Source organism: Hirundo rustica, chromosome 3, assembly GCF_015227805.2.
Source record: "Hirundo rustica isolate bHirRus1 chromosome 3, bHirRus1.pri.v3, whole genome shotgun sequence".
Taxonomy (NCBI): domain Eukaryota; kingdom Metazoa; phylum Chordata; class Aves; order Passeriformes; family Hirundinidae; genus Hirundo; species Hirundo rustica.
In genome coordinates this window covers 35,170,646-35,187,288 of record NC_053452.1, presented here as the reverse complement: position 1 = coordinate 35,187,288, position 16,643 = coordinate 35,170,646, and the positions used below count along the sequence as shown (strand labels likewise).

The window sequence follows — 16,643 nt, the reverse complement described above, 5'->3', positions numbered from 1 at the left end:
ATACTACAGCTCCATATAACCACCTCACAGAAGTGGAGAGACTGACGTAGCACACAGATGAACAAGGTGGAAGCCAATATACAGCACCCTGAGTTGCAAGTGGAACAACAGCAACGGGCAACCTAGATGGCCAAGAGATGCAGAAGAATGTGCAGAGGAGCCATTGTAACATGGATACTGCACAGGAGAACAGAAAAAAAACTGAAGTATTTCTAAAAGGCCTTTCCCTGTTGCCACAGCAGAGAAGGAAGACAGCAATGAGAGGGAAGAGCTATCTGAGAAAGGCCCTGGAGAAATGCAGACACCTCAAGGTACAGCGGGACAGTAATGCAAAAGCAGAGACAAGTTAAGTGGTCTAGTTCCACATGTGCCCCAAAGGTTAAGCACTCCAGCCATGACTACAAACTCTCAGCGATCGCTGACCTCTATACTCTGGATATAAACCAGGAATAAAAATAACGTTTTACCCCGGAACTACAAAACCAAAATACAAAGAGGAAAATACAAAATCACAATAAATCACAGAATACACTCCATAGTCAAAAATTAAATACTAGCTTTGGAAACCATAGTCACCTGTTCTTTATCCTAAATAGGGTTAATTGTAAAAAAGAGGTGCTTGTAAAATCTTAAGTTTTAAGTATTTTATTTCCCAGTATATTGCTAAATAATTCTGCAGTTAAACCAAAAAGTAAAAAATATCAGAGATGAGTATGGAATACTTACAACTAGAAAATGGTTGCTGAACCATGTGAATTTCTATAAAAGCATCAATAAAAATGTAAAAACATGGTCTCACAAAATCAATTGTAACCTGAAAGGCCAGATTGTCTTCACAATGGCCACAACATGAATATTGATGGATTTCTGCAACCAAAAACTTATTGTGATTTGGCTCAAACATGGCTTAATACAGCAATCAAATATATTTGAAAATTGTGAGTTGGTATTTCTGCCATTTCCTAGTCTCTGAGTTATTCAGCATCCAGTAATTCTCATTAGAAAAAAAAAATGCTACCTGGTCACTATTTTATTCTCTTACGGAGTTGTGCTGCATCTCAGTACATTCTTGGATAAATAAAGAAAAGTGGATATAAAAGATGAGTAGAAATAGACACCCTATAAAAACTACTTGTAAAGTATTGTAAGTCTGCAAAATATCTGTGGCATTACACAGGCTACTGCTGATGCGAAGGAAAAAACTGCTACTTAACCACTTCATGAATATGAACAATGCACTTGTTCCCAGCCATTTAGAATGATTTGACATTCCAAATGTTTATAAAAATTGGGTAATAAAAGAATTAAGTCAATACCCTTAAGTATAATAAATAATGGTGTTTATTACGGTCGGGGCTGACCACGAGCGTTTGTTCCATATCTGCTTGGGACATTTGCAAAACCAGTTCTGAATCCTTGAGCTGCTCCCATTCCCGGCATTCCAAGTCCTTGGCTGAGTACACTGCTGTAGGGTGCAGATCCATGATTAAAGCCCAATCCATAGGGCTTTGTCTGCGTGTTTAAAAGGATGACTGGACTCACGTTTTTGCCAGGTGTGTTAAAAGAAAATTCTGGTGGTGGGCTGCTGGGCTTAGCTGGAGTGGAGGTAACAGGGTTCGAATTGTCAGCAGCTTTCAAAGATGGCATTGGAATAATGTGATGATCCGAAAGGTTCAGAATATTGTTTGCAATAGGCACAGATGATAAGGTAGGTCTGATCCAGTCATCTTTGAAAATCTGAACAGTCAAGGTAGAGACCAATGTGTATAATCTGTTAGTGACATGGGCAAGTACCATCTGCTCATTTGCATCTCTCCGAATTCGGACATGGACTGATCCAGCCTAGAAAATGATAAAAACAAACTGGCTGTTAATTGTTACTCCAATAAAGATTCCTCACATGCATTCAAGAGGAGGTAAATTATCCTGCAGAGAATGACACAAAGGCCTTTTGCAGTGGAAACTACTGACTAAATTAAGAACCTTATTAGAGGATACATTCTGATCTTTCCTAATATGTTGCTCTCTTATGAACATATCAAGATCAGCATTCAGGAAAAGTGACTCTTAGAACCAAGCTATACAATACAACATGTGTTGGCAGGAAAGGCAACAACTGGGGAGAAAAATGGCTCAAAAGAACAAAGTGCAAATTTAGGCATAGACAGAAGAACAGTAAACTGAAAGCTATTTTTACATGAGAAAGAGTGAACTGCTGCCTTTTTTGGTGTTTTAAGAAGGGTAGCATACTAGAAGAAATCAGTGAAGAAATATTCTAAGAGCCTTAATTTTCCAGCTGTCACAAAATACCTACATCAACTTAGAGAAAACCAAGCTCTGTGTGATCATTCTGTATCACAAAAAAATTTCCCTTCATTTCTTTCAGCTTACAGAATTATTGGTACACAACTGTAGTTATTTTGTTCTACCTTCTCCCTGAAAAACATGATTCTACTGTGGACCTTTGGTGCTCAAAGGGTTACAGTTATTTCTCTCTTCCTAGACAATTTACACTAACACACCATTTTGAAAAACATTCTTTCTATTGTTTGTCATTTTCTTCACTCCAAAATACAAAAGAAATTCTACAGTTACAAAAATATGTGCTTTAAACCAGAACTGCAGTGTACACTAATAACATTAACCAACAACAAAGCTGTAAAAAAAATGTAAAGGGCAGGGGAAGAGAAGTTTTGCAATAAACACCAGGACTGTGGAGTACTGACTCCATCACATTTTTTGATAGTTAATATTTCAGAAGAAATATCTTACTCTATGTAAATTAAAAAATTAAAGTAGTATCTGACAACTTTTTTTTCAAAGGCTAGAAAGATAATAGAGACATAACTTACCAAAGTGCCAAAACCTAATGTCCAGAAATGTTCATTTCTAACTTCCAACACACCATCCAAAGTTGAAACCTAATTTTACACAAACATCCACAAATATGAAAATAAATTAGAAGTTTCAAATTCCCTTAGAAATGTATTTTATACATAACTGAGTAAGAAATAATTTTCAGCAGCGAAATAAAAGCTCCATACACAGAACAGATGATGTCCGTTAATGTCACTAATGCTTATCTAATGCACTTCTGCTACCCTTAAACATCCAAATCCATCAAAAAGGTTTTAAGGAACATTTTTCAAGTAACTCTTGCTGCCAAACTGCCGTATGTTCTCAGCTTGTTAGGCTGTAACTCAACAGCTGCCTGTACTCCTTTTCCTCCTCTAACTCCCATTTGTAAACCACTTCAGTAGTAGTTCAAATTTAAATAAAAACAGCCTGCACTAAGTTCAGATGTTACAGATACCTAAATGACACTATTCATCGTGGAAAGCAAGATGCCTATTTTCTACATGCAGCTAAGAAAAATTTAAAAATAATTTTAGCAAACTTCTTGAAATAAAAATTCTTCACATTCCTGAATGCTTATTAGCTGTACATACTGTGCTATGTATTACACACTGACTTACCTCTCTAAGAAGTTTATCTAACTGGCCAATCACATGAGGTGGGGTTGTCTTCAAAAACAAGAAGAAAAGAAAATACAAGTTATAATAAAGATTAACTGGCTCTGTTCAAATAAGAAAGCCTTAAAGTCTGGTCTAGCCACACAAGAGACCAATGGCGCTTTCATTATAATTTCGTGATGCATATCTGCACAGCCATTAACATTCTTGTAACACATCACAAACTCCCATGGGAATACTTCCTATCTGCAAGCTTAAAACTGATTTCAAGGGTTTTGGTTTTGTTTGTTTTTTTAATTAGGCCATTTAACAAAACCACAAAATCTGGGTTTTTTTGTGAGGCTGCCTTACCTGGAGTAGCACTTTCCCACTGTAGACACTCATGGGATACATGGTACCAAATGTCATCAAAGCAATTGCTATAGCAGAGGCTGTGTCCACAGCAAAATAATTGCTAGGGAGAAAGAGCAATTTTAAAGAAACACTGGTAATTTACATTTTTTAAAGGCAGAACAACTTACTTATGATTCTTTTTTCATTCTTTTAAATTATATACACTCACAGAATTTTACACATACTAATCTCATTTGAAGTCTCATTCATCTTGGACAATAGAGAGATGCATTCATAGAGTTGCAATGCCATTAATACAAAATGCAGCTCTAGATCAGATCATTCCTTTCATGTAAAAAAAGTGTTTTCCCTACAGACTGGATACAAAAAGAGCTACTGTTTTAAAACAACAACTGCACATACTTGATTTCAATGAGCATATATGTAATGCAAAGAGCCAGAGCTCCAGCAATATCGATCAAGACAAAAGGGTTCATCCGTGGCAGAAAGATGCTACTCAATCCCGGGATGATTCCACAAATACTGCAACAAAACAGAAAAAGCAGCTGTCAGGGCCAGATCTTCATCACTACATTGAAATTCTAAAATTACACCCATTATTTAGCACTGATTTCTAACACACCTTGATGTCATAGCATATGATGAGTACTATAAAGGCCCCACAAATTCTGTTCAAAGGCTGCTGTCAGCAAAAAGTAAACAAGTGGTTTTTTCTGCGAACACAGCTCTATGATTTAGCTGTGCCAGCTGTCTGCAACACAAGTACTCCCTGGGTTCAATATTGGCATTACACAGGTGTACACAGAGAGAGATTTGTGTATCACGAGTCTTCATTCCACCTGCCACCTTGGTGGGCAAAAGTGTCCCAAAGCCAAAGCTAACTAATTCATGGAGTCTGAAAGGAGGAAGGAGACCAACTAGCTGAGTAAGAAGATACCAAAAACATGCATGAGGGAATGCTGGGAAAATTATTTCTTTATAGCTGTTTCATGTCAATGGGAGTATAAAAAGAGAAAGGAGCTTCTGTACTTCCCAGTGAATGTAAGTGCATGTCATGTCCTGGAGAATTTCAAGGCAAAGACAACATGAAATGTTTTGTTGGTATGGTTGAAGCCAACTTATGTTTAGACATGCACTGGCCTGCTCCTGTAAGAATTTTAATCAACATAATTATATACAGGTACAGATATTTTTTAATCAGCACTGCTTCACGTAACACATCTGAAATAGCTGTATACACACTAATTTTTTTTTTTTTTCATACTGGCTTAATGGAATACAGGTTATCGCAAAACCCAGTAGAAATTATATTACTCTTGATCTGGGATCCCTTCAAGTTACCCATCAGTGTCCTTCCCCTCAAAACTGTGTTCCTACACTGATAAGAGGAAAGCTGTGCTACTGTCTGTGATTAGAATCCACCTTTTAAATTTTTTTTTTTAACAATAAAACTTGGGCAAGCTGATTATTAGTCTTCCAAAAATATTTCAAATATTTTCGTTCTGATGATGTAATATCTGATATCCATAAAAAATTAATTCTTCCGTTATCAAGTCAGCATTCTCTGCTTTCCTAAACTGTAAAAAAGATCACAAGATGCAGAAACAGATGGGTTTTGAAGCATACTTAACATGTTTTACAACTTGGTTTAACATTTTTTGATACTGACAGATAGTTGGAAGAACATGTATGGATTAAAATAAACTTCTCTGACACCTGACAAAAGTATTTGCAAACAATGTTATCTTGCATTCAGATATCCAATACAAGCAAGACAGTTAACAGACAAGATGAATGAGCAACACTAATTATATCCCTGGAAGACACAGACTTTCCAGTTTCCTGCTGGACAGGTGAAGAGTTTCCACAGCTATGGTTCAGTGAGTAACTTGTTTCACAGATCACATTGAAACTCAACCATCTGAATCATTTGTCCAACCCACAGAGTAAATAAATATAAATTATTACAAAATATATCACTTTGTAATGCATGTTGTGAAATGAAGTTCAAATATGTACAGGATAATGCTATTTTCCTATTCTCATCCAAAGAGAATTACGTACAATGTACTGAACAGATATATTCAAAAGAAAAGATACCCAGAAATATGTATTTCTGTTAGACCAATGTGTCTGGGAGACATTGTTTGCTGCAGATTTCATACATGAGACCTACAGTAGGCAAAGCTATTTTAAAAGCGCTAATACAAGTTTATGCCTCAATACCCCTCCAAATTGTTACCATACACACAAACCCAACACTGCTTTCCAGAAGCTAATGATTTTGGAAAACAATATAAAGCTTTACCTTCTACTGAGATCTGCAACATGTTCCTGAAGCCAACTTGTGCTGGCAGCTGCAAAAGAAAGAAGGTAATAAAGTTACCACAATTTTAAGTACCATTTTAAAGTTACTACATTTTAAAGTGCATGTAAGTTTTATTTTAAATGAAGAATCTAATAAATACACTGTGAATGAGTAAATATATGTCAACAGATACCCTGGCACTTGAAAAAAGCCCCAAGTCTGTCTTTTCCAGGAATCAAGTACAACATCCATCCCTCATAATAATCTGAACTGATTAAATGCAAGTATAATTGCAGGTTATAACCGTTATCTTTTATACAATATAGTGTATAATATATATTTATAACTATGGGCAATTTACAGGACAATTATAACAAGACAATTTACAATTGCAGGAATGACTGCAAACCTACTTCACAATGAAAAAAGGTAAAAGAGCATTAACATATTTTTAATCTATTACTACAACCATAAAATGTGTTGAAAGTTCTGGTATCTGTTCCATGACCTTCAGTGGTTGAATTCAAAAGATTGAAAAGAAAGGATACTGCAGCATTAAAATGATACTTGTTTTATCATATTAATGACCTCATACTACTCAGAGCTTTTAAGAAAGTTGGAGTTGAAAATCAGATGGCAATTCTACTGCACTAAGCTACATTAACAGAGGTAACAGTAATATACTCCCATAAGTTAAGGAAGTTACCAGACAAGTTACACCTCAATAAAAATAGGAACATTAACATTTTTTTTCTCAATTCTTGTTACAGTCTAATTTATCACATACCTTCAGAGACATAAGCAAAAGGCTTATTCTTAATGGAAAGCATTGTAAATAAGTTGAAAAAGAGAGCCACGAAAGTACCAACCAGCAGTCGTCCCCTAGGGAGAGGAAAAAAAAGGTGTCTTAATTTTCTATCATCACAGAACATGTCATCAAGCTGTAACTACCAATAATAGTATCAAAATACTTTGCTTGGTTTCATTCACTGAGGCCGAAAACAAGTAGGATAAACTAGTGTAATACTTAAAAACCAGCAGTGTATTATCACTGTAAGGGTTATATGAGATCACCGAACTTTGTACATTATTTTTATCACATAATGCTCATAATGTTGAGTAAGAGCTCTTAACTAATTGCATACATGCACACACATATATCTGCCCTTTGAAGATACAAACACATTGTCCCCTCAGCAGCACAGCTAAGAAGCTTAGCTTTCTACGGAATTATGCCATATACCCCCAGCATTCTTCTAGAACTACTTCAACATATGTCCCATGCCCCACTCCTTTGCCCCATAACACCTTCTTTTCCTCTCCCTGTGTTCTTCATAGTCTGAACCCTCTTTGCAAAACCTTCAGTTCCCTGTTGACCACAGCATCCTTCCTCCCCACATACCAGGCCTTCCAAGAGGCCACAAGAAACAAGAGGAACAGAACTACGAAAAGCAGCAATATACAGTTAGATCATTATTTGAGAGAGCATAAACATTAAATTTCAATTTTACCTTGAAAATAATGGCTTGCAGTATAGCTTGCACATGGTTTGAAACAAATGCCAAGGCACCAAAAGCAATTTGGTACTGAAAGAACTTGCATAACTAATACATGCTAGATAAGAATTAGAAACATAAAAGGACAGTAACACATTTTACTTGTCAAAAATAATTTCTTACGTGTGTATCTCAGGCTGTTCCAGAAACCGCTCCACACTACAAGAATAATTGAAAATTTGAGTTATATTCATACAGTAAAGCCTTGATACCTGAAGCATGTTTTTACAATTCCATAGCATTAGCATAAACAAAAACTGATAGATAAAGTACTGCAAAAAAATGAATTGCTAAAATAAACACAGCAACTTTTATAAGCAATGAAAGCATTTAACACTGAATCAGAGCAGATGTGATTTAGATTTCCCAAATATTTCTAAACTGTGCCACATATGTGCTAGCTACCATGAATGCTGCCTACAAGATAAAAATATGCTTGTAAAAGAACATGCAAAAAAATATTGCTAGTGGCACCACCACCACCACTGCTGGTTATCAAAACAAACTAAGTTGAAATTCCTGGCTTCCAGCCTCACACTAAGCAAGGTCAAATAAAGTAGACATTGGATACTGTGGTGGAGATACAGATCTTTTTTCACCCACCACTGAGTTAACAAATGAGCTTCAGCTGTAACAGAAAAACCTGCTAAGTTTGTGGAATTTCCTAAAATTGATGTTGTCAAAACCTCCAAGTTTTCCAGAGGGTGAGTCATTCCAGTGGACAGTCAGTTCAATACGTTGACCTTATATTATAGAGTTGCCAAGTTGTTAATACTGCCCTTTACACAGAAAATAGAGCACTTGAATGGAAAAAGGGAAGGTACACTGCTGCAGTTTTAAATTTCAGATGTTAACAAAAGCCTCTTCCTCTTTAAAAACTAAAATAATGTTTTAGGCTAACCTCCCGAAATGCAAACGCTTCCAAGCATAGATGATTTGGCAAATTAATACTTGAGCAAACTTTGAGGGAGTGAAGAAGTTAATGCTCTAAACATTCAGATCCTTGATATTAGGAGGCTGCTTTGACTTCAAAAATTAACAGAAGTAAAAACAAAAAAGTTTTATTTTTTAATGAACTTAAGAAAGTCAAGGTACATAAGGAAATGCATTAAATTAATCACACAACCTTTAGAAAAAGTATTCTTAAAATCATTAAATCCTTCCCTAGAGAGCTTATAAGTACATTTATCAATTCCCATCTTCACATCTCAAGCCTACATGTAGTGTAATAAATGTAAGCAAGCAGTAAGGTTTAACAATATGGGTTTTTTTAATCTTTAATTTTTTTCTAAGTTATCTCTCTACATACAGCACTCATAGAATGCACGTGCTTTTGGCTGACCTGCACTATATCTTCGTATGTTAAAAAATTAAAGAAAACAGTACATAACCCTACCTTTCCTTCAGTATAAAAAGAGCACCAAGCTGTGCCAGAACTGTAGATGCAAATACAGCTAGAACTTCAAACCTTTCAAACCTGAAATTTGAGAATTAAGTTTAGAAACACTGAACATTGTACAATGCATCCAACAGAATCTTTTCTGTGCAAGAACCAGCAGGATAGATCTACTCTTTCCAATTCATTCAATAGCAGACAGATGGGAAGAAACTGGAAGTTTTAAGGAATAGGCATTATTTTCAGTTTTTTTCAACATTCCGCTCATTAGAGACACTTTAAAATTAAGCATTTCTTATTTCTTCTTCCTGTCCATCCCCTACTCTGTAATTTACTTTAAAACAAGTCCTGGCCCTCCTCATTTTTAGGCTCTTTCACATACAGAGTATTACTGATGGCTGTTCAGGGATCCAGGCAATGACAGCGAGCAACGAATGAAATGCTGTATTATCAAACACTGCACCTTGTTATTGTACTTACCCAAATGAATAGACCGGGCTGGGTTTCTTCATCATTACCCAGTAGCTTATTAGACATGTTACCAAACTGAAAAAAGGGGGAGAATTAGACTGTGATAAATAACAGCAGCATTTACAAACTATGTAATCTACAAATACACACTTGAGCCACCACAACTCAACAAACGAATACAGCCACATCTTGCCCTGAACTCAAACCTCCATCACTGTCACAGTGATGTTCTAAACGCTCCTCATGTGTTTCTGAGCTTGCCTAAAAATGCTGTAACCTGAGAAAGAGGCTGTTTAAGTGAGAAGGAAGCTGATAAGCAAGATGGAAGAGTAGAAGAAAAAGCAAAGAAATCTCTCCATTAAAGTCTTCTTGAGATACACCATGAATTACATTTAGTATTCTAGAATAAGTCCCAGGCCACACCAAGTATTGCCTTTCTTTTTCACAGTGTAATTTCTCTATGTATATAGTAAAAACAGATTAACTTTCTTTGGCTGCATTCACCTACACAAGCTCTAATTTAACTGGCCATTCACTGACAACCACAGGCCTCTCTTGCTATCTTCTGTCCCAACTTTTCTCTCATATTGAACATCTGTATTTCCAATTATTTTGGAACCTCCATGGTAGTAGTCAGAATGTTTCAAAGAAAAGTATAGTTTCCTTTGGCTATTTTTCCTCTATTGAACAATTTCTTCTCTATTGAAGAGTTTTTTCAATTGGAATCCACATGGATTCAGTGCCATCACTGCTTTCATGCAGTCCTTTTGCAATTAATAACAATGTTAAATCAGACTGAATCAAGAACTCGTCCCTACAACTGATGAACAATCGTATCCTTACAACTTGGTTCTCAGCTGTGTAAAAATAAAAGCACAGGAAGTAATACTGTTCATATACAAAGCCATAAATACATAATCTTAGTAAGACTAATATACACTACCAGGAAAATGACAAAAAGAAAAGAAGCAGAAAGTGATTTTTGTTTCTGCATGTTTGCTGATGTTATTTTTGAATGTTTTACTGTAAGTCAGATAAGTTATAGTATGTAGTGGACATATGTATGACTCAGAAAGCTGATCCATATATTTTATAAGATAGCGAGATAGCAAGGAAGATAATGTAGGCTAATACTTTAAAAATATATACATTTTATCTCCCATTCTGCTACCATTCTGTATCTTAGGTAAGAACTGGATATATTTCACGCCTATATTATCAATATTATCAAAAGTGTTCAGAACTATCCTATTAAAAGTTGTTTTAATATAATTTTGTTAGAAAACAAGAATATTGAAAATATCTAATGACCTTATGTGCAGAGTGCTTGGTATCCAGCTTTCGAAATATTTTTGAAATAGAATTACATACTTCTTGTTTCCTGATGGTAAAACTGAGGGTTACTTCACAATCAGTGACCATGGCATTAGGAAAATGTTCTGAGAGAACAACCAGACAACAGTTTTGTGCTGTATTGTTTTACGTTGTCACGCATCTGCACAGAGAAATCCAAAACTGAACTGATGAGTTACTAGTCATTCTCAATACAGCTATGGTGTGTTTTACAATCTTTTTATTGTGTGCAATTTTATACTCATTTAAGCTATATTTAAACCAGTTACTGTTTCTATACTGATGACTAAGTTACATGTCTTTGAACCTGTAAGTAAATTTTCAATGTATAGAAATGTACAGACAAAATGAACAGTAAGACAAAAAGGGAAAAAACCTCACCTGAAAAGGTCAAAGATTGTCAAATACGTGTAAGCAGTTAAAGCTGTAAAGAAAAGTAAATATTAAAAGGTAATACTTAATTTTTCAATGCAAAAATCACTTGTATTCCAAGTCCTTTTTGTGCAGCTCTTTTCAATCTTCTACCTATATCAACTGCCTCTGCTGATAGAATGAGCCTCAGTTATTCTAAAGACACTAATATATTTCATGTTTATTACTGCATGTTTATTAGGCAATCCTAATTCAACTACAGAAAGTAATAAACCACAGATACAAAAGGTAACCCATTTGTGACTAAGTTGCAACTAGGAATTTAAGTACTGGAAAGTCAGGAGATCTTCCAGAAACATCATTTATCAAAGTAAGCGATCTCTTATGAGCGTTATTGCAATGAAAAGTAGGTTGAACTAAATGTTTTACTTGTTTTGCATCTCTAACCTATCCTGACACTGCAAGAAAACCTGCATCAAAAATTAAAAACTAAAAAAGCATTCTATTCTCAGTACAGGGATGGGAAGCACTTCTAAGCCCCTATCCAAAAGCAGAAGGCACACAAAACTGCATTGGGTCTGGCTGATGTGGAGCTCATTTCCCCACAGCAGCCCTCACAGAGCTGTGCTTTGCAGTGGCAGCTACAAAGTGTTGGGAACACTCCAGTACTTGGGCTACTGCTGGGCATTCCTTGGAAACAAAGAAGTCTTAAGCCTTTTCCACGCTACAAATATCCTCATTCAACTGCAAGTAGAAGGTCTCTGCATGCCACTGGTCCTACAAGCAACAGCTTTGAGGACTAGTAACCCAGAACTCTACTGGTTTTCACTCTTAAAGATGAAGAAGCTACTGCAGGAAGCAAATGACCAGCAGGACTGAAGAGTTGTGCAAACTTTGAAGGACTTTCACCCATCCAAACCTGTTTGTGAAAAATGCTTCTAAGCGGACTGTGTCAGATCAAAAGGAAGCACCTTCTGAATCTGGCTGTGCAAACCCCTAACTCCATTAAGTACTAGATTTGGCTTTTTCAGTCAGCTGGAATTTTACAAGTATTTAAAACACATGGCAGTTTGTTGTAGTTTCAGTACACGAGAGCCACCTACCTATGCTGTTTGTAGAGCTGCACCACATGAGCAGGAAGCCAATACATATTAAATTTATAGCACCAAACAGTAAAATCTTCCAGGACTGTTGATGAGAATAAATATGTATTTTACACCTTCCAAAATTTACAAGACAGAAATATATCAATCTGGTTTTAAAAAACAATATTGCAGTACTTGGTCATGCAAAGAGAACTGGCTTCTCCTCCCTCCCCAAAAATTCACCACTCATTTCAGAACAGCAAGCCTTTACTCTATTTTAAACTTTACAGATTATTCTAAAACTCATTTATGAATGCCACCATGCTTAAAATACCTTTTTGGTCTAATAAAAACCCCACCTATCTATAATATTTGCATTTTGTTAAAGCACACAGCATGTGACTTTTGAAGAGCGACTTGTGCAATTTTCCATTAGTGGGTTCCTTTTTTCGTGCTGAAACTTTGGTCCCAAAAATATCTGAACACATTCAGTTTACAGTTTTACTGAACGCATGAGACAGAAGTATAATTCTGGAGAACACTAATTCACAGGAACAAGGCACAGAAGCAATACAGCTTCAAAGGTTTTTGTTAAACACAGCTAGAAAAATTAAAAAAAAAAAAAATTCTTAATATACTTAAGTTAATAGTGTATTCTAACTCATTACAGCTAATGTATTTTTATTATAGTTATGATTCTTTTTCAGCAATACTTACCCTTCTGTCTGCTGCAACCAACCTAAATTCATGTGTTAACTTTCCAACCAGTGATCTCTGTGATTTGCGGAACAAGTGTATTGTCCCCTTTAAAAAAAAAAAAAAAAAAATCAATAATTTAACTAAAAACTTTACTCAAACCATTATTTAAATTAGCAAAAAGGAATTCCTCATTTATGAACTATTTTCACAATTTCACAAAAAGTCTTTCACAAAGACTCGGGTGAATTTTTTGTTCACCAGAAATATCACAAACTTTAAACTCAACAATATTTCACATGCTTATTATATTAGAAAATTAAAAATTACTTAGAATCAAGCTTCATTTAGACATAATCCAGAAGTCAGGTTTACTGGAGAAGACACTAAAGTATCATTTAAAGAGTGAGGTTTAACTTTTATTTAGATGAAACTACCACAAGACAGTCAGAAAACACAAATATTTTTCTTCATCAAAACACACTTCCCACCCAAAGGCAATGCATTTATTAAACAGGAAAATATTGTTTATATCTCTGTAAAGGAGAACCCACCACAGGAGTAAATACAACGCTGGTGATGAGGACACAAGGCCAGTAACAAAATGAGACATACAAACAATCTTGGCTCTGACTTAACCTAAAGGAGTGCTACAGGGCTCTCCTGCAAGCATGACAGGGAACAGACTACCACAGAAATTCATCTGCCATGACACTTGTCTCCCTCTCCTCGGAGGGTCCAAGCTTCTACTTGCTTGTCCTCCGTTCTGTTCCCCCCACAAAGTAAGTTTTCCCCGTGAAAAGCCCTTCTGATTTGCAATAGAAATTTGTGGACTTGTAATGGATGGTCTGTCATCTGCAGCAGTTTGGGGCCAGATTAAATAAGGGTTGCTTTTAAGCTATCACACCTTAGCTGCCAGTAGAAGGCAAAAATACATACTAATGGGCTCTTCACCAAAATAAATTCAATTAACTTTCAGACATTTTGTCAACACAGATGCATTTCATATTATTTGAGAAATACAAATGTGCCATGAATTAAACTTTAAGCACTACTACAGATACCAAGTTTAGCTCATTTGGCACAAAGCACTGGCACTTAGTCTTTTCTTTGCTAGCAAATCATTACATGATTATTTTCATTCTCAATAAACACATGCAGGATGCCAGAACATCTTGGAAAGCTTTTCTAACAGGCAGTGGATGGCCTGTATATGAAAGCTGCTGCATTACAGAATCACAAAGAACCATAGAATATCCTGAGTTGGAAGGGACCCTCAAGGATCATCGAAGTCCAACTCCTGGCCCTGCACAAGACAGTCTAAGAGTCACATCATGTGCCTGAGAGCGTTGTTCAAGCACTTCTTGAACTCTCTCAGGCTGGTGCTGCAGCCACTACCCTGGGGAGCCTGTCCAGTGCCCAACCACCCTCTGGGTGAAGACTCTTTTCCTGATACCCACCCTAAACCTCCCCTGACACAGCTCCAGGCCATTCCCTCAGGTTCTGTCACCAGAGAGAAGAGCTCAGTGCCTGTCCCTGCCCTTCCCCTCATGAGGAAGGTGTAACCGCAGTGAGGTCTCCCCTCAGTCTCCTCCAGGCCGAGCAGACCCGGTGCCCTCAGACACTCCTCACATGGCTTCCCCTCCAGACCCTTCACATCCTCGTAGCCTTTGCACCCGGCTGCCTTCCCACACTGCTGGCACTACGTCCATTGCCCAGCCACACCTCCCTGTTTACAAAGGATGCCGTGAATCAGAGCTGTGTATTCTGTGCCCCAGGGCCACAGCTCACCGCTGGAAGCAAGCTCCAGCTCAGCACGTGTTGCACCCTGCCATAAAGCACCCCTGGATCCTACTGCTCCGCGAGAGCTCGGTGCTGGGCGAGCCCCACACCTCCGCCCCTGGGGCGCTACAAGCACTGTGCTCCAACAGGTGACAGCACCTGTTATCGACACCCATGTCACTCTGGCGCTGCTCAGCGTGAAAAGAGAACATTTCGCCGCCCAGATAAACACGCAGACGCGGCGGTGGTTCCCGAAAGAACGGGGTTTTGTCTTTGAAAAGCGAGGTACAGAGTGACAGCCTCGACACCGTGGAACAAGAGCACTATAACCTGTTTGTCCTGCGGCGAGTCCCAGCTCCCTGACCGATGTGCCGCTGAAGAACTCCAAGGCTCAGACCTCAGCCCGGCGACCCCGTTCGAGAGGCAGCTCCGGCACAGGAGCCCCCCACGGCCCCGGCACCCACCCGGGGCCTGCCCGCGGCGCCGGCCGGCCGCAGCCCGGTGACCGCGCTCGAGGGGCGGGCGGAGAGCGCCGAGGAGGGAACACCGCAGGGGAAACGACGCTCCGCGCTGCCCCCGGGCCCCAGGCCCGTCATGGGCCGCGCCAAGCCCGGATGCCCCGCGGTGCCGCCGGCCCGGCGAGGGAGCGGACGCTTCCAGCGGCCTCCTCACCCCGTGTTCCACGCACGACTTTCCTCCCCCCTTGCCTCCTTGCCCCCCGGCAGGGGCCACTCACCATATTACTCCCCGCAGCGGAAGAGACGGCGCCATGCGAGGCCGGAAGGGGCGGGAGAGGTTCCCGTCGCCGCGGCAACGAGCGGGCCCGCGGGGACACGTGGCGGAAGCGGCGCCCGCCGGGAGCCGGGAGCCGGGAGCCGGGAGCCGGGAGCCGGGAGCCGGGAGCCGGGAGCCGGGAGCCGGGAGCCGGGAGCCGGGAGCCGGGAGCCGGGAGCCGGGAGCCGGGAGCCGGGAGCCGGGAGCCGGGAGCCGGGAGCCGGGAGCCGGGAGCCGGGAGCCGGGAATGGCCCCGTCCCGATCCCGCGGGGTGTGCGACCCAAGCCGCCCTGCCCTCGCTCCTCCCCAGCCGGCGGCAGGCTGAGATGCCGGTCCGCCTTAGGACATAAAGGTCTCGTCTGCCGCCTCACCGCACTTCTGCCGCTTAAGTCCAAAGAAGGGGCTCTGACGGGTGGTCACCATCACAGTCCCAGTCCAGCCTGTGACCAGACATGTCAACTAGAGCGTAGCACTGTGCCACGTCCAGTCTTTATTTTAAACGCCTCCAGGGATCGTGACTCCACCACTTCCCGGGCACCCCCCCCCTCCCCCCCATTCCAATATTTAACCACCCTTTCTGTGAAGAAATTCTTCCTAGTATTCAACCTAAACCTGCCATGGCACAGCTTAAGACTGTCGTAGTCCTAGGCCTGTCACCGCCTGTCACGATACTCCACGAGAGCAATTCCACAAGGATGGGTTCGCTTCCCATACGAGCATTCCTCCGTGCCCACCGCCAGCCCTCGCCCCGCCGCGGTGCTCGGCGTTAAGGGCACTGGGGACACAGCCTGCAAAAAGCATTTCTTTTCCCCAGCAAAACCCCCAAAGGCCAGCGGCTCTCCAAACTACAGGAATTACGCTGAAAATTTAGTCACGCTTGTTGTGTGCTGAGATTTCTTAGAAGCGCTCCCGGCTGCTCTGAATACGATGGACTTTAGAAGCATCACAGTCCCGAGGAGGGATCTGCAGGCGGTCTGACCCCATCCCAGAGGCTGCCGCTATCCAAAGCGGACTGTGACAGGA

General features: G+C 39.7%; 1 protein-coding gene across 3 annotated transcripts; it reads right to left on the bottom strand.

Annotated features, from left to right (window-relative positions):
- Positions 1-632: 632 nt before the first annotated feature.
- SLC30A6 (solute carrier family 30 member 6) lies at positions 633-15,642 on the bottom strand. 3 transcript variants are annotated; one of them, XM_040058724.1, is made up of 14 exons: positions 15,583-15,642; positions 13,086-13,172; positions 12,387-12,471; positions 11,293-11,335; positions 9,568-9,633; positions 9,088-9,168; positions 7,815-7,850; positions 6,923-7,017; positions 6,136-6,184; positions 4,230-4,349; positions 3,825-3,927; positions 3,477-3,524; positions 2,853-2,921; positions 633-1,842 (listed from the first exon to the last, which is right to left on the bottom strand). In XM_040058724.1, the coding sequence occupies exons 1-14, from the start codon at positions 15,583-15,585 to the stop codon at positions 1,345-1,347; spliced, it is 1,383 nt and encodes a 460-aa protein (XP_039914658.1). In that variant the 5' UTR covers positions 15,586-15,642; the 3' UTR covers positions 633-1,344. The 3 variants fall into 3 exon arrangements, with proteins under 3 accessions (XP_039914658.1, XP_039914660.1, XP_039914659.1); XM_040058726.2 differs by lacking the exon at positions 15,583-15,642 and adding an exon at positions 15,519-15,537; XM_040058725.2 differs by lacking the exon at positions 15,583-15,642 and adding an exon at positions 15,177-15,326.
- Positions 15,643-16,643: the final 1,001 nt, after the last annotated feature.